The sequence below is a fragment of the Coturnix japonica genome, chromosome 5 (genome assembly GCF_001577835.2).
Source record: "Coturnix japonica isolate 7356 chromosome 5, Coturnix japonica 2.1, whole genome shotgun sequence".
Lineage (NCBI taxonomy): Eukaryota > Metazoa > Chordata > Aves > Galliformes > Phasianidae > Coturnix > Coturnix japonica.
In genome coordinates this window covers 51,213,942-51,231,686 of record NC_029520.1, presented here as the reverse complement: position 1 = coordinate 51,231,686, position 17,745 = coordinate 51,213,942, and the positions used below count along the sequence as shown (strand labels likewise).

At 52.1% G+C, this 17,745-nt stretch overlaps 1 protein-coding gene across 4 annotated transcripts in view; it reads left to right on the top strand.

Moving 5' to 3' along the window:
* Positions 1 to 14,425, top strand: part of SAMD4A (sterile alpha motif domain containing 4A) — a 61,912-nt gene extending 47,487 nt beyond the window's left edge. For 2 of the 4 annotated variants that reach the window (XM_015865820.2, XM_015865818.1), the window contains 9 exons: positions 2,711 to 2,820; positions 3,396 to 3,482; positions 4,726 to 5,020; positions 5,635 to 5,720; positions 6,391 to 6,509; positions 7,633 to 7,834; positions 8,168 to 8,294; positions 9,336 to 9,419; positions 11,247 to 14,425. In XM_015865820.2, coding sequence (XP_015721306.1) covers positions 2,711 to 2,820; positions 3,396 to 3,482; positions 4,726 to 5,020; positions 5,635 to 5,720; positions 6,391 to 6,509; positions 7,633 to 7,834; positions 8,168 to 8,294; positions 9,336 to 9,419; positions 11,247 to 11,275 — 1,139 coding nt within the window. In that variant the 3' untranslated portion in view covers positions 11,276 to 14,425. Of the gene's footprint in view, positions 1 to 2,710; positions 2,821 to 3,395; positions 3,483 to 4,725; positions 5,021 to 5,634; positions 5,721 to 6,390; positions 6,510 to 7,632; positions 7,835 to 8,167; positions 8,295 to 9,335; positions 10,398 to 11,246 lie in introns of those variants that run through there. The other 2 variants (XM_015865819.1, XM_015865815.2) reach the window with 1 other exon arrangement.
* Positions 14,426 to 17,745: the final 3,320 nt, after the last annotated feature.

Sequence of the window (17,745 nt, the reverse complement as noted above, 5' to 3'; positions counted from 1 at the left end):
TGCTTCTGTCACGCATTTGGGGACATGCAAACCAGATGTCTGCAGCCCCTGGTCTCATGCCCAAAGTCCGTCGTGCCGTCCGCTCAGCTGTATTTCCTCCAAGCTGAACTGATCTGTTTTATTCCCAGTTTTCTAAACTTAGGGTTGTGCTTCCTTCTCTCCTCTGGGTTTCTTCCATAAAGCCCATATCCTTCTGAAGACGTGTTGCCCAGAGCTGGGCTCTGTATCAGGCCTGAGCAGAGAGGAGTTGGTTTCCACGGTTCTGGTGCTGTGCATCTTATGCTCAAATAACACAACAACACTGGCTGCCTGCAGCCCATTGTATCCCCACATCTACTCTGCAGAAAGTACTGCCCGTTCCCTGCCCTCATTCTGTGCCGTTTGCTGTTCCTACATCCGTGCACAACTTCATGCATTCTTATTGGATTGCGTCTTATTTCATCCAGACCTGGTTCTGGCTCTGCCAAGTCCGTTCTGAACTGCAGCCACATCTTCCAAAGTGCCTTCCCCAAACTTGTTCTCTCTTCCACCCTCCAAGGCATCCATTGGATTCACTGGGGCCCACCAGAGACCCCCACCCTTGGTTAATCTCCCCTGATGTTACATATTTCTCTATTTCCCATCTATCTTCATGCTGAAGGAAACACATAGAAGGCCCCATCCTGCTGCTCACATTAGACACAGCATTCTGGGCTGTCATGCTACGACTTAGCAATTAGGTCCCAATAATTGGTGATTAAGAAGTAGCTCTGGGTGTGGAAGGCCAGCTCAGTGCTCCATGGGGTCACCGGGGAGTTGGACTTTCCAAGGGCCATGAAATCACTTTATGCAGCCTTGTACATCCTATTTTCTGCAGGGTTCCATGTGTGTGTGAAGGTGAGTCTCTCTTCTGCCAGTGTCCAGTTGGACTTTCCCATTGACTTTGTTCTGTGCCATACGTCCCCAGGGAACAGGGGAACAGGCAGATCTCTAAGTGTGCTGTCACCAGAATGTTGGGTTTCCCATAAATGAAACTGAGATTCAGACCTGCCAGGCTCTGTGCTGGACACTTGCTGTTAATAGCTTTTCATTTCTCAAAGTGGTGTGAGGCTTTTGGTAGTGGGATTTTGTGTTGAGACTCTTGGAAAATGGCAAACTTGAACTTGTCTGCGCTTGGTAACTGCTTTGCCCCCTTGTTGGGTGTGAAGTTCATCTCCTTCAGACACTGTATGAGGGATTTTATTGGAACATGATTCCTGACTTGTGTCAGTGCTGTCAGTGGGGAGGATGGTTTGGGTTGGAAGGGACAATCCAGTCCCAGCTGCTGCCATGGACAGGGACACCTCCCACCAGCCCAGGGTGCCCAAGGCCCCATCCAGCCTGATGTTGGGCACTGCAGGGATGGAGCAGGAGGTCTTAGCAGGTGGGAGCTTTGCCTGTTTGCAAATGAAAACACATTGCTGAGGTGGACTGAGTGTGGCAGTGGAGCCTTTGCAGGGATGAGACATGGGCGACCCTCCTTTAGGATGGTCTGTGTGTGGGGAAGTGGATACTCTTCATCCCTTAATGGGCACATTGAGCAGGCAGAGCCCAGGGAGCTCCTTCCCCTCCCACCCCTTGTGCATGGTCAGTGCCACCATATGCTTTGTCTTACGTGAGTGTGGGCTTTAATGATGTTTGGAGCTGAAATACTGCTTTTTATTCCTATGCTACCCAGTGCAGGCTGAGATGGTGCTGGTAGATATCTCATGGATGAGGCAGGGGACAAGGACTGATGGGACTGTTGGGATTACTGGGGGTGCCAGTGGAGTGCAATGGGCTTGGCAGGCAGTGGTGGTGCTGTTCAGGTGCTAAATGAGTCAAGTCCCAATCTGCCAGAGTATCTGAAGCCTTTAGGACACAGAGCAGAAGCATTATTATGGGCTGAACCTGTCACCTGCAGAACCCAGGGGTGGGCTGGAGCTGCAGAAGTGGGTTTTGGGGACCATCTTTGACAGCACTTCACTTCTCTGTGCTCTAACATAAAATGACAATCTCTTTGTTTCTCTTTAAGCAGCTGTTTAAATTTTCAGCACACCTCGTCTTCCCTCACGCCATAAATCAGTGTCTGTCAGCTGCAGCACAGCCATTTGCTGGTATTAAGCTCAACCCCACCGTTCCCTTCTGCAGCTTCCATGTTTCCAACAAAGCATAAGGAATGTGCCCATGCCATGGCACAACACCAGCCCCCCCCGTGTAGCATCACCAAATCACATGGCTGCAGATGGGCATCAAGGTGGCCAACTCAGCTTTAGGGTCATTTTGTGAAGGCCCCCTCTGTAGAGACTGAGTGAACAGCAGTTGGTCTGGATCCACTGAGCTTGGTGGGATGCTTTGTGGTGGCTGGAGCAGATGCTGGGATGTATCTTAATGGTTTTATCTTGGGTGTAGAGTAGGTAAGAGTGATTGGATCAGAGTGGTTTCAAGAGCCAGGGAGCTAACTCATGGCAACAGGTACCCCAGGTGCTCATCCAGGGTCCTCCCTCCCATTGTACCTATAGCATCTCACCCTCTGTAGGGCCTCGTGAAGTTCAGCTGGGTGCCTGAAGCATCAGTGGGATGGCAGGTGGGGAAAGCAGCCCTTAAGAAGCCCTCTGTTGCCTCCTCCATTGACCCAGCTGTTGATACCTCCCATCGTTAAGCAGCATCATAACTAACGTGGATCTCTTGTCCCATTGCCCTTGTGCTGCAGATGTTCCAGCCTGGCTGAAGAGTCTCCGGCTGCACAAGTACGCCGCGCTCTTCTCACAGATGACGTACGAGGAGATGATGGCCCTCACTGAATGCCAGCTCGAGGCACAAGTAGGTCTGCAGGAGGACACAAGGCCATCAGCCCCAACGCATCCCATTGGCAACAGGACGCCCAGGATGCGTCTTGTGCCCTCGGGGGTTGGAGACCAAACAGCAAAAGGAACATGGAGCCTTGGGAGAATGAAAAACTCATTGTACTTTGAGAAGGCCACATCCCTGATTTCTTACTGGAATTCCCATCTTCTCTAAGTCACAGGGAGCTGTGCTTGGGGTTTGGCCTTGCTGGGATTCGGGGATTTGGGCGTTCTGGGGGCACAGTATTCAAGCTGTAGCTCCTGGAAGGCAGTGGGGCTTTGGTGGCTGATAAACCTTGGAAAATGTCCCCTGTCTCAGCTTACACCTGTGTTAGCCTTGGTGTAAAATAGTCCAGGCAACACCTTTGCTTTCACTGCTTGAGATACAGCAGCATAGGGCTGGGTTAGCTAGAAATCTATGTCTCCATTTTCTATGCAGACCAGAAGTGGGGTTAATTTATAGCAACCCTTTCCATCTTGGAGGGAAGGGCTTTGGGTTGGTCATGCACTCCTATGGAAATGGTAATGCCAGGCTGTGTGCTGTCTTTGCAGAACGTTACCAAAGGCGCGAGACACAAAATAGTCATCAGCATCCAAAAGCTAAAAGAAAGACAAAACCTGCTCAAATCATTAGAAAGGGTAAGTAATCACAATGATTCCTGTTTTTCCCCACAGACCCACTGGGATCAGCTCGCCCGACCTTTTGCTATTTGTTATTGGTATATTGTATTATATTTAATTGCAGCATCCTCCAACAGCAACCAGCACAGCCTCCCGCCGGGGGCCTTTAAATACCTCTGTGGTGTGTTGCTATTTATTGGTGTTTTCCTTCGCTCACTGCTTCACTATTTATTTATAATACAGGATTGTACTTGGAGTATTGCGGGAGCTAATTAAGCCATATTTACTGCCATATGTCAATAATTACTATGAAATCCAAGAGACAGCCCACTGAATTGAGCTCACCTCAGTGATGTGTTTTCCAGCCTCTACTCCCACCTCTCCACATAGGTTTTGGGATATGGCATTGACCGTGAACCCAGCCCAGCCAGTTATACAGGGAGGGAAGTGCTAGAGGCTGCTTTGCATAGAATCATAGACTCAGAGCAGAGAATAGCTTGGGTTGGGAAGGACCTAATGCCCAGCTTTTTGTCCACCAGCTCCCTCCAGTCCTCAGCAGGGCGGCTCTCAGTGAGTTCTCCTCGTGGTCTGTACACACGGCTGGGATTGCCCTGACCCAAGCGAGCACTTTGACCTCATTGAACCTCATGAGGTTCACGTGGGCTCATTTCTCAAGCCTGTCCAGCTCCCTCTGGATGGCACTCACAGCTCACACGCTGGGTGTGGGGCTGGGGGATCTCCCTGTTCCACACTGTGCTGGCACTCAGAACTGCTGGATTTGGGAGGAGGCATCTCTGGTTTTCCAGGCTTTTTTTTAATCCTGAGGTTAAGCAAGACTATGTGTGTGTGGGACTTGATTAATTTGGGGCATTGTCTTGCTGCTAAAGATTTGCTGCTTTCTTGGAAAGAGGCCGCTCCACCCTCTCTGCCGGTCAGCAGAGCAGCAGATTTCCCCAGAAAATATTGCCCAACAGCCTGACGTCATTCATTTCTATGTCTCCAGGCTGATTTTTTTTGCTGCAGGGATTTCAGTTCAACTGCAGGCTGCTGAGAGAGCTGTGGGTGCCCCATTCCTGGAGGCACCCAAGGCCATAGATGGGGTTTTGGGCATCCTGATCTGAAGGGAGGTGTCCCTGCCCTGGGGCTGTGTGGGCTTTAAGGTCTCTTCCAACCCAAACCATCCCATGCTTAGTGGTGCTGGTCTGGTTTGTAAGCAGTGCCCTTTTGTCACCACAAATCCTCCCTTGCCTTGAACCTGCAGGACATCCTGGAAGGTGGCAACCTGCGTGTCCCGCTGCAGGAACTACACCAAATGATCCTCACCCCCATCAAAGCCTACTCTTCCCAAATCTCCAGCCCAGAGGAGCACAGCCGGGACACGGACTCTCATCACCCCCCATCCCTGCTGGGCTCAGACAGCCAGGGCTCCGATGGCAAGGACTCTGCAGCAGGGGCCATGCAGCAGCATCACCTGCCGGGCTGTGAGGGAGAGTCGGGGGGCGGCCCTTTGCCTGAAGGTGACCTGCCTGGACAGTTCACAAGGGTGATGGGGAAAGGTGAGCGAGGTTTTGTGGGTGTCCCACACAGGCCAGATGGGTCTGAGCCCCTTCTTAAACTGCAGGTTGGGTGCAGGACACTCAAACATGCAGGTGGTGTTCCATGGGGGGTGTAGGGTTTGCATTGAGATCAGTGTGTCAGGAGGTGGATAGTAGAAGTGTGAAGTAGGGAGCAGCATCATACGCCATACACAGGGCTGCTGCAGCAGGTATTTCAGACATGTCCTGCTTCCCTTCCATGGTATCTGGGGCGTTCATGCTGGCTGCATCCAACAGGTGTGTACAGAAGACCCAGAATAGAAAGAAACTTTCTGGGGTGCAGAGGGGAACAGCAACCCTGTTAAAAACCTGCTGTTTTGACAGCATGCCTTTCACATGTTGTAATGGGGAGATGGGAAGGGGGCAGGTCCTGCGCTCCTGGCTTGCTCAGGTCTAATTCTGGGGACTGATCTAGATGGACACCAGTGTAACTGAGAACAAAATCTGGCCCTAAATATAGGACAGGAATTAGACCTGCTTTTTTTTCCTCATTGATAGAAGGGAAGGGGGGATCCAAGGCCCTGATCCCAACTCAGCACTACGTTCGCATTGATTTTCCCTTCTCTTTCTTGCAGTGTGCACACAACTTTTAGTTTCCCGACCCGATGAAGAGAATATAAGCTCCTATTTACAGCTTATAGACAAATGTCTAATACACGAGGTGAGTTGTGACAGATCTTGTTGTTCTCATCCCTTAGAAACTGTTTCCAAAGTATCTGTTTATGTAAACGCTCTGGTTTCTAACACAAATATTTTTGGGGAGTATTAATAGTAATTCTGGTGCCGGTAGGGTGCATAGAAACACTGCTCCCCCAGTGCTAACATGATAGTGTGGATGTGGAGCTGGGAAGTGCCTCGTGCCAGCCTGGCTCTGCTAAGCTCCAAGCTGTGCATGCAGCTTAAATAAAAGAGAAGCTGATTTGTGAGCAGCCGAGGGGTGTTCCCACTGAGCTGGTACCCCTGGGGACCCCTGGTGATGGTGCAAGAGGTACAGCTGCACCCTGGCAGGGATAGGGGAATCTCTGAGTGTTGGGGCTTTTTTTTTTTCATAGAATCATAATATATCACAAATTGGAAGAGACCCATAAAGATCATCGAGTCCAATTCCTGGCTCCACACAGGACCACCCAAAAATCAGACCATATGTCTGAGAGCGGAGTCCAGATGCTTCATGAACTCTGGCAGCTCAGGGCTGTGACCGCAGCCATGGGATCATGCCGCTGCCTGCTGCTTTCTGCATGTGCACATACACAGCCCTGCTCACTCCTTGCAGAAAAATACTCACGTGTTTCCTATTTTTCTCCCTTTTTTTTTTGTTTTGGGGTGGACAGGCGTTTACAGAGATCCAGAAGAAACGGCTGTTGTCATGGAAGCAGCAGGTGCAAAAACTCTTTAGGTCTTTCCCTCGGAAATCCCTCCTGGAGCTGTCGGGCTATCGGCAGCAGCGGAGGTATGTGGGCACTGGGGAGGATGGAGGGGTGGCAAACAGTCCTGGAGCTGCGTTTTGAATTGGGATGCTCATGCTGCTGCTGCTTGATGATACCCCACAGCCTGGCCCCGATCCCAGGCATCTAACAGATTAAATCCATCCAGAAGCAGGAGGGCAGCGTGATTGCACCCATTTCACAGATGGGAAGCTCAGCCAGCGAGGAGCTGAGCAAGCAGAGGGCATCCCCGGGCCACTTCTCACCCTGCCTACTTCCCTCCTGCCTTCTGCTCATTAGATCAGGGCTGGAGTTGCACCAAAAAGCCATCAGAAAGCTGGCAGATAGATTGGAAACCCGCTGTTAGGGAGCACAGTGCTATGAACACATTGTTTACTCATCCACGATGATACTGGGGTTCGGGTGATCCTAGCACGCAGTTGGGTTGTTTCAAGAACAAGCTATTTTTAGACCAGTTTGAAGAATAACGTCAGCCTTTTGCTTCGTTCTGCTAAATATATGTGATTGCAATCAGCATTCCTCACTGCCAGAGCAAGAGGGGGTGGTGGGCAGAGGGGACGTGGCTTTGCCTTGTACTTTGTATTTCATAGAGGCCTGACAGGATCATAGGGTGGCTTGGGTTGGAAGGGACCTTAAAGGTCACCTGGTTCCAACCCTACCATGGAGAGGGCCATGGTCTCAGGTCTGCCCCCCTTTGGTCCATTTGTGACCGCCTGATCTTGGGTCTGGGCCATTCTGCTGTGGACCTGGGTTTGTGGTGTTAGAGTTGGTCCTGCCACCTGGCTGCCTTTCACTCAGTCTGTCCCAAGTAATATCGTGGCTATGAAGGCCATTATGACCAGATCTTACCAAACTGGGGCCATCTCAGAGAGGGCTTTGTTCATTACAATGAACCTCTTGAAAGAGGAGGTTCCAACAGCATGAGCTGAGCCTTTATCAGTCGCTAAAGAATCCACACGGGAGAGAATTCTTTTGTGCCCCAGCTGCAAGATGAGTTTAAATCAGTCCCCAAGAAACCAGACACTGTGAACCCATGGTCAGCAGGTGGGAGGGCACAGAGCCCCAAGACCTGATTGCAACCATCAGAAACCCACCTCCAATCTCACCCCAGCCTTTCTCTCTCTGCAGCCGAGGCTTTGGGCAGTCCAACTCCTTACCAACAGCCGGATCCGCCGGGGCAGGGCTGGGCAGGCGAAACCCCCGCCAGTTCCAGATCCCCTCCCGCAACCTCCCCACCGCCCGCCTGGGGCTGCTGGGTCCCAGTGGGCTGCTGGGCACCCCACAGCGCAGCCCCGCTGCCAGCCCCGCCATCCTCAAGCAAGGCAGACAGGTCGGTCGTGCTCGTGGCTTTGTGAGTGACCTGTGGAGTAGGGAGGGCAGCTGGGGGCTCAGGGTGGGAGAATTGAGCCAAAGGGGTACTTCGGTATTGATATATAGGGGTATATCATACTTGGGGTTTGTATTAATAAATACCTGGCAGGAGGGTGGAGAGGCTCAGATGGATGGGGATGGGGATGGGAGCATCACTGTCCCCGCACAGACTGGTTCCCTTCTTCCAGCATTTCCCATCTCCCACCAGTTTTCATCTCCCACCATCTCCCACCCAACACCACCTCCCATCTCCCACCAGTTCCCACCTCACTCCGTTCTTTTCATCCCACAGAACCTCTGGTTTGCCAACCCTGGGGGCAGCAACAGCATGCCCAGCCGGAGCCACAGCTCAGTGCAGAGGACGCGCTCGCTGCCGGTGCACACCTCCCCACAGACCATGCTGATGTTCCAGCAGCCAGGTAGGAAGCAAGTGTTTGCCTTTTTGCTTCTCCTCATCCCATGGTATGGAAGCGGCTGTGCAGGCCGATAGCCAGCCTTGCTCTTATTTGGGACATCATGCCACCAGGATGCCTTCGGGATGGGTTGAAGCAGAGATACTGCTTGGCCCTACATATGACACCCCAGCCGTGTTGGTGCCTTGCATAGCTTCTCTCTGGGGCAGTTCACTTTACGGGGCACGCTGTCGCTCTGTGGTCACTTTGTCACTTGCATGTGGCCTCGGTGTGGAAGAAGCGACTCGATGTCTCAGAGGAAATTGTTTTGCTAATGCTTATGAAAGTGAATGTTCCCCTCTGTGCTTCCCTCCTGAACACCTGTAAAATGTTCCATATGAGCTCAAGGAGCTCCTGGAGGAGCATCCTCTGATTCAGTGGTTCCTATGGAGTTCCTATCCTTCCCATGGGGATGCTCGTCCCTGTTTCTCTGGGCAGCCCTCCGTCACCCTTTGAGCATGGCTTTTCTTACTGCGGCAATTCATATGGGGCATTACAACCCCTGACAGACTGGGACCAAGCGTGGCCTCCCACGTGTGCTCTATTTAAAGCTGGCACTGTGTGTGACCCACAGGCTGAAATGCCGCCGGGCTGGGGGTACGGATCACTTACAGCTGGGGTATTTTGGGACAGGGCGATGGAGAAGCCAAGGGACAGCAGCAGCACCTACAGCCCTCAGACCCATCCATCTTGTGTTGCCACGACAGCTCCCCCTGATTTATTGGATCGGAAATATAGGATTTGTAGGATAGGAAAGGGAGTGTAGGATTTATAGGATGGGAAATACACTGATAGGAAATGTAGGAGAAACACGATGATTGTTGCAAACTTCCCTTTTCTGAGGTTATTGCACTGGAACAAGGAGTGCTAAGTACAGCAGTGGTGCACTGGGATGCGGGTTGGTGTTGGTTGGAGTGGGAGAACCCCAACCAAGGGGCAGCCAGAGGGGTGCAGGGCAGGTCCCCAATGTGTCCCCTGACCCAGCTCTCTCATCCCCATCTCTTGCAGAGTTCCAGGTGCCGGTGACTGAACCTGACATCAACAACAGGCTGGAGTCCCTGTGCCTGAGCATGACGGAGCATGCGCTCAGCGGTGAGCACTCCCTCCTCCTTGGGCTCTTCCAGCATGTCCAGGCGGCCTCAGCCAAACCCCCCAGGGGCTGCCCCACACCCCCTAAGGGCTGGGACCAGCTTTGGCTGTGAGACATGGGACAGGGTGAGATGGTTGCTGCTCCCATGGAGGGGTCTCACCAGCTCTGTCGGTGCAGAGGGGTAAAACTGAACGCAGGGATTGTGCTTGGTGCTGGCACAGCCTGTGCTTTTAGCCACTAGTTAGCTTGCTAATCATCATTAGTGTTAGCTCACTAGTCTGCTGTTGATTAATGACAAAGCCACCCGAGCACTTGAATGGTGCACAGGCTTCAGAGAGTGCTTTACCCCTCTGCCAGCCCAAGCCCTGCTTCGCTGGGGGACATGGGGGTCCCCAGGGCCGGAGCCGTCCCATTGGGGTTGTGGCAATGCTGGCAGCCTGGGGCACGCATGGGGACACGGAGCAGGGAGGGAGGAGGAGGGCCAGGCTGCAAGAAGTGCAAGAGGGCAGCCCAAGGAGGCACCGGACACGCCGTGACGCAGCGGACCTGGATGGCGTGAGGACGCCAGGATGGGACGAGCTGAGCAACCCTCATCGCCCAGAGCCTCCTGAATGCACAGCCCCAAAAAGCATGGACTGTCGGATGGTGGAGGATGGGAACCCACGGGGAGGACACGGCTCCATGCAGCGATGGCACTGCCCAGGGACAGGGACGTGGGAGCAAGGACTGGCCGTGGCAGCAGGGCGCTGGCCGTGGGCACAAGGACACTGGTGGCACCAACGCGTTCCTGCAGCACGCGCCCAGGCGAGGCTTAGCTGTGTTGTTCCTCTGCAGGGTACTGCTCCTCCAAGTCATTTGTTCTTTCCAGGTCGCATCCCCCCGAGCCTCTCCAAACCAGCTGTGCTAAAAATAGCTCTGCAGAAACAACAACAATAATAATAATAATAATAAACCTTTGGGGGAAAAAAAAAAACATCTAAGAGTAACAAACCTGTTTGTTTTCAAGTCTCAAATCCCGCCTGGCTGAGCAGAACAGGCAGTGCTCTGTTGGGCTGGGCACAGACCCTGCTGTGTGCTGCCCCTCAGAACCCCCTGAGTGTAACGCAGCCCATTCTGCAGTGTGCAGAGTGTGGGAGGGAGAGGGCAGCGCTGCTCTGCACCCCAGGGATTGGGATGGGGTTTGGTGGGGAGGCATTGAGGAGGGTTGGGTATGTGCTGTTCTACATGCAGGGGTGCATCTTGTGCTGGGGGTGGGGAGGTGGAAATAGGGTTGGAGTGCGCTTTGTGCCCCGTGGGAGCCTCCTTGTGCACTGGGAGAAGGTGGGGGGATGCTCACAGTGGGTTCGGTTGTGCAGCTTTGGGGTGGGTGGCACTTCCTTGGCTGCAGGGCTGTGGGCTGGTCACATCCCTGCTGTGCTGGGCTGAAGGGGCTGTGGGGCTTTTATCAATGGGTAGTGCTGGGTTGGATGATCTGGAAAGGAGCAAGGCGGTACCCCAGGACTGGCTCCATCCCAGTGTGCTGGAATGGGGAGTCCCAAACTCATGCCCACATTGCTACCAAGCTGTCAGGAACCTCCTGCTCATGGAAAAGAGAACATTGGGCTGTGGCAGGAGCACAACCCCACCCCGGCCATGGTACCGCTGTGGGCTGCAAAGGACTTTGGGAGGAGAACTGCTGTATCAGCCCCCTAAGACCCTATTGCCACCCTAGGGGAGGATGGATGGGGAACAGCCCCACTTCCATCCCACTTCAGGGGATGACCGGGGGCAGTCAGGAATGGAGCAGTGTGACCCTATGGCCTCCCCTAACTCTGCCTTCCTACTTGCAGATGGTGTCGACCGGACCTCCACCATCTAGAGGAGGACAGCCTGATGGCGGCGGTGCTGATGGGAGAAGAACTGCTGCGGGTCCAGCGGAGAGGTCCGGGCACGGGAGCCTCAGCGACAGCTTGCATCCTTTCTGTCTTTCTCTCTCTTCCTCTCTTTTCTCCTGTTTTAATTCGGTGAACGTGTAGATTGTCCTTGTGAACATACCATTAGACTTGGAATTTGTGTTGTCCTTTCTTACATCCGTGCTATAAATGAAAAGGGGGGAGGGGAGGGAAGGAGTGGGGGAGGGGATGGCAAAGATGGCAAAGAAAGAAACAACGCTGAGAAAAACAAACAGCAAAAAATGCCTGGGGTTGTGGCAGAGAAGTGCTGTGGTTTCACCATGGGCAGTGAATGTCACCTGTGTGTGACCAAAGCCCATAGGGGAGCATTTACCATAGGGGACCCCGCGGGTGCTGCCAGATGCCCGGTCCTTGTCCTCATCCCATTGGGGCCGGGCTGTAGCCTATGCAAAAAAAAAAAGTGCCCCTTGGGATGGATGGAAATGGCGGCTTAATTATAAAAACCAAAACCAAACACACACACACAAAAATAAGCAAAAACAAACCTGCCTTTCTGTTTTGCAAAGAGCACCCGACGCAGAGCTCCATCCATTGGTGCGGTGTCGTGGGGCGCCCCGTCCTGCTGCCAGGTTGTGTCTGTCTGTCCGGCCGCCATCGAGGCAGCAGACAGTGAAGGGCCGGGGATGTCGGTGAGGGGCGATGCGGTGAGCAGTGATGTCTGGGTATCATGTCTTGTGTGTGTGGTAGCGGGAAGGTGCTGCATCCTGGGTTTGCACATCTGCTCGGCCTGCCCAAACCAATGGCCACCAGATGAGGGGACGTTCTGGAAGAGCAGAGAACCAAAACTAAAAAAAAAAGTGGCATAAAAAGTGTCATGGAGGGGACATGAATGATGGTGGCCACCCTTCATGGCCTCAGTGGAGGAAATGCATTAACACCTAAAGAAATCTGAATGCTCAGTGTGGGAAGTGAATGGCCGTGGTGCCCTCTGGATGGGTTTTGCTGTAAGCACTGCAGTCTGTCCCTACTAATGGAATGCAGTGGGATTCAGGCCCTACTCTCATATATGAAGTGGTTGGGTTCCCAATGTTGGCTCAACCCATTACACCAATGGGCAGCTCCAGTTGGGGTTTGCCCAGCAGTGCTGGTTGTGCAGCTCTCGGCAGATGTACAAATCCATTGGCAATGCAGCATTTTTAAGTAGTTTTATATGCATCTATATATATATATGTATAGACATATATATATATATATATAAAGAAGTGCCAAATGCAATGTTTTACGTTTGCTGTTCCTTGGTTTGCTGTTGACCAGGAGGTGTTGAGGCGATGTTTATGTGGGGGAGCGGAGAAAGGAGAAGCAAAGTAGGGAGTGCTATGGGACAAGCAGGGCAGGGAGGTACGAGGAAGGCCCAAAATCCTATTTATTCCTTTGCTGAATATAGAAACAGAGGTTATCCGATTGTTAAGAGAGCTTATTTTGGATATATTACACACAAACGTGCTATGGCTGGTAACCATGATGGTGTCTGTTATTAACAACCAACTAATCATTCGGGGTTTTTTTGTGTGTTGTTGGGGTTTGTTTGTTTGTTCTCTTTCTCAAAGCTTGTTTTCCATGGGCAGTGTATGGGTTAATGGCTCTTCCGTCGTGTTTGCTGTTTCTTGTTGTTTTAAGTAAGGAAAAGTGGCTTCGGTTTCCATTTTGGAAGTCCCTCCTGGCTCTGTCGGAGCCCTGCACTGAGTGCAGGTAACAGCAGAGCTCTTGTTCAAAGGAGCGAATCCAATCCTGACTATTTATGAGAAGACACAACACGTGCCAAAAAAAAAAAAAAAAGAAAAAAAAGAAAAAAAATTTAAAAAAAAAAAGAAAAAACACTAAAAAAAAAAGGAAAAAAAAAAAAACCCCAAACCAGTTGCATGAATAAGGCTGTGAAGTCAAATATTTAGTAATAACGCGGCAGTGCCTTTCTTTTTTGTATTCACCCATTTCCCTCCCCACCCCCCTTCAACACGTGCAACTGTTCCCTCCACCCGCGGCCCCGGCAGCTCCTGGTGCTGCTGCTGCCCCACACCCTGTACCCACAGCCCCGCTGGGGCAGCCCTATTGGGGCCGCGACGCTGAGGATAAGCCCATTTCTTTTGAGGTGTCGCCGTCCCGCTGGGGATGAGCCCTTTGCTGAGCCGGGAGAGGGGCAACCCGATGCTTGTTGGCTCATAATGAAGTCTAACATTGGGGAGGGGGGTCATCCCGGTGCACCCCCCACCACGCTGTGATCCCGCATCGTAGGGTCCGGGTCAGCACTTGGCGTTGAGGATTAATGGTGTCACTTTCCTCCTTGGGTCGGGCTGTATTTCGGATGTGCCTGATGGATAAAAAAGTAGGTCCCGCAGACGTCGTTATTTGCACACACACACACACACACACATACACACACACAGAGCTACGAGAACACTAAAAGTTGCTTTTATACGAGTCATCAAGAGTTTGCAAAAGTGAGTTTTATTTTTTGTATTCCTTTATCTTTACTTAAAGGTGAATGTGTATTCCTCTGGGAGGAATAGGAAGAAAAAATAAAATAAAAATTAAATAAATAAATAAAACCACAACCAAACAGGAATGTTAATAATGTTAAACAGAATAACTTCCTCCCTTATTAATATATAACCCTTCTGTATTTATGCCTATTGTAAGCTGGCTTCCAAGAGCTTTGACCTCTCTTCTGTTGCATGCCGTTCCCGGGCAGCCCTTTATTGTACATGCATGCCTTTAGTCCTGTTTCCTCTGTACAAAGTTAGTGCCCACAAAGAGATATTTTTGCCTAGTTCATGTTGCCGAGCAATGCCTATTTTTTCAGCTCTTGTCATATATGGAAATAGCATGTTTGTTACATGTTACAGCTTCCCGATAGCCAGAAATACTCATGTTTGGAGATGCTGGTCTTTGCAAGTGTACAGTTTTCCAATGTTGTTACCGGTGAAACACCCTCGTGATTTCAACTTGCTCCAATGTATTTATTACTCATTTGCTCCCGTGTAACTAGGAGTCATGGCTATATTTCATATCGACGTTATATTGAAAGTGAAGGGAGATGATTAATACAAGGTTTTGTAACACTGGGGTGTGCCGCCTCTTCATTTACTCCCTCTTTGTCAAGGTGGCTGAGAGCCAAAAGGAAAGCACGGAGTAAAGGCTGGGATGGGAGGGAAGAGTGCTCAGCTCCGCAGGGCGGTTGTGTTTTCCTTCCGTAAGTCCCACTGTAGGAGTTGGGTAGATAGAAATCACCAGCCTTCCTTCCACATCCTCCATCTGTCCCATTGGGATGTGGGCAGTGTGGATACCAAGGTCACGACTCCTGGTTTTTCCTTATTTCCTTGGCTTTCTTGGCACCAAGGAAGGGAAGAAGCCACAGCTCTTGTTTTAGCACTAAGCCGATGTTAGCGAGGCCATAGTAGGCACAGCTCAGAGCAGATCGTCCCACCCAACCCATGGTGGATGCTCAGAGCCTTCCTTGTCTGCTTGGGTTTGGGACAGCCCCAATGCATCACCTTTTCCAGGGTTAGACAGCCCTTATGATGAAAATAAAGCAATGTCTGGCATTTAAATGGAATTTCCTTGACTTCAGCTTGGGGCCATTGCATCTCGTAGCTCTGAGAAGAGCCTGGCTCTGCCATTTTTACCCCCATAAGCTCCTGAGCTTCTCAAGACCGAGCAACCCCAGAACTCCCAGCTCCTTCTGCTCACCAGGTATTGGCCCCAGTATGTCCATGGGGCCTTGCTATGGCCCTGCTGAGCCACACCAGGTTCCTCTTGGCCCATCCCTACAACTCAGTGAAGTCCCTCAGGATGGCATCGTACCAACACGGAGGTGGAGATGTGGCACAGAGGGACATGGGCAGTGGGTGTTGGGGGTGTTGGGTTGGGCTTGGGGGTCTTGGAGGTCTTTTCTAAGCTGAATGATGCCATGAATCCCCCTGGTGAATCCATGCTGACTGCTCCCCACAACCTACGTGTCCTTCAGGAGCCTGGAGATGGTGCCAGGATCGGCTCCCCCAGCACCTTCAGGCTCTCAAGGGTGCATCCCAACAGCCCCCAATGTTCACATCAGCCCCAACTCCTGTGGCTTCAATGACAAACAACAGCATTGAGTGCAACCTCAGCAAGGCTCCTGCTACCTCAAGCTGCTCCTGGGCAGTGCAAGAAGGGCCAACCCTGGAGGGAAGGACTCATCACAGTGCTCTATCCCACCCAAATTACCCTGCCCAGGGCTTGGGCTCACTGCACACAGGGCACCAACCACGCTGCACTGTGCTAAGAAAAGCATTACCTAAAACCCAGCCAGATGCTTTTTCCTTCCATAAACAAGTTTGACTTTCCACATACGTGCGTCTGCAGTCTGGATTTCAAAGCACGTGTTTGTTGTGCTACTACCGAATGAAAAGGGAAAGAAAAAGAAGTGGGGGGGAAGAAGCCCTTGGATGGAAAATAGGAGCTGGAAGGGCTGAAAGGGCTCCAGGGGAAGTCTGTAGCAGCCGTGTGGTTAGGGAGCGTCCGCAGGTCCCGCTGCTGGGCTCACTGCAAAGAGGTTCAAGAAAGGAAAAGCAAAGAACTATTTCCATGCTGCTGGGAGACGATGGTGACGTGGATCAGCCCCCAGTAGCTGAGGCTCTGGGGCTGCACCGTGCTCCAGCTGCTGAGCTGTGGCTTTGCAGCCCATACCTGGAGGCTGCTGGAGGTGAAATGCAGACCAGAGAATGGCTGAGGTTGGAGGGACCATCTAATTCCAACCCCCTGCTCCTATTTACCAACAAGGCCACAACCCCTTGCCAACACTAGTGAGGGATTTCCCATTATTTGGAAGTTTAATATGGGTAAAGAGGGCTTTCCTCCCAGGTGAGGTCCTTGAGCTGGAGGAAATAATTAATCACAGCCTGGGGCTGGCAGCAGAGACACGATGTCACAGCCTCTGTCTCCTCCTTATAACAGAGAGCCATGCCCCGAGGAGCAATGCCAAGTCCTGGAGGGGATGGATCACCCAACGTGGGGCTGCAGGAGCGGCTGCTGCTCTGCGGGGCTGTTTGGCAGCACCAGAGGTGACCTCACTGCCGGGCTCAGCAGTCTCCAAGCTATTTTTCTTTGCCTGCCCACCAGCGAAGGGAGCTGCAAATAGCTCTGTAACACAAGGCGGGTGCCGGCATCTTCGGGAGGTGGAAGCAGGGTCTGCCCTTAGATGCCCTGTGCCTTGGGGTGCTGGCAGCCCTGGGACAGCCTTTTATCAGCTTCCAAATGCCACAGGGAAAGGCAGATAGATAAGGACTACCTGCCATATGCCAGCTTGAATGGGTGCCATAAATCTCTGCATCTCTGCAGTGTTTGCAGCCTTGTGAAGATAAGGCCACCCTGCATACACCTGCCTGGGTGAGTGCTTATACCTGTTCATATCAGCAGCCCCCACCTCTGTGCATTTGGGGGCAGGGTCCCGGTGCTATGAAGCAGGAGATGCCCACAGCTCTGCCCCTGCTCTGCTGGGTTGCCCAGCTCAGCCACAGTTCCCACTTGTGTACAGAAAACAGGGCTTTTTCTTCTTTGAGGGCTGCAGCTCACAGAGATGGGGCTGGGCTCAGCAGAGGGAGCCACAGACTGTGCTGCTGCCGAGCCTGCTCCTCCCAGCCCGATTTCTGCATCTCGGGGTGTTGATGTGTGACCAGGGCTGCAACAGCAGCCTGAGCATCACCAAGCTGAGGGGACAGGGTCTCCAGGACCCACCTCATTTTGCTTTATCACTACAGCCTTCCCTATCTTCCTTTCCTTCCTTCCTCCATCCCTGCCATCCCCATGTGCTAACACCCCCCTCCATCCAGCTCACCTCCCCATTGAGCAGTGATGGGAAGGAGGACACAGTCAGTTGTGCACTGCCCTGGGCTGACACCCTTCCCCCCCATGCCCCCAATGGAAAGCATTAACACAACACTAAGGTGCAACCCCACGACTTGAAAAGCAAACATCCCACAGGTGTGTTATGAAGATGACACCAATGGGGCAGATGTCTGGGCTGAAGTTTTTTTGCCTCCCAATAATTAACTTATCCACAATACCTACAATACCTATGGCTAAAGGATGAACCCTCCCTCCTGCACTCTGGTTTGCCTGAGCACCTTTAAAATAGTTCGGTGGACCATAGAAACACAGAATGCTTTGAGTTGAAATGGATCTTTTTAAAGGCCATCCAGTCCCACTCCCTGCAGTGCACAGGGACACCCACAGCTCCATCAGTGCTCACAGCCCCATCCCCTGACCTTGGGTGTCTGCAGGGATGGGGCAGCAGCACCTTCCTGGGCAGAGCTGTGCAGTGCCTCACTGCCTGCATTTAAACAGACCCGTATAATCCAATCACTCTTAGGACAGATCTTTAGCTTTTGCTCCACTGTTGCCATCA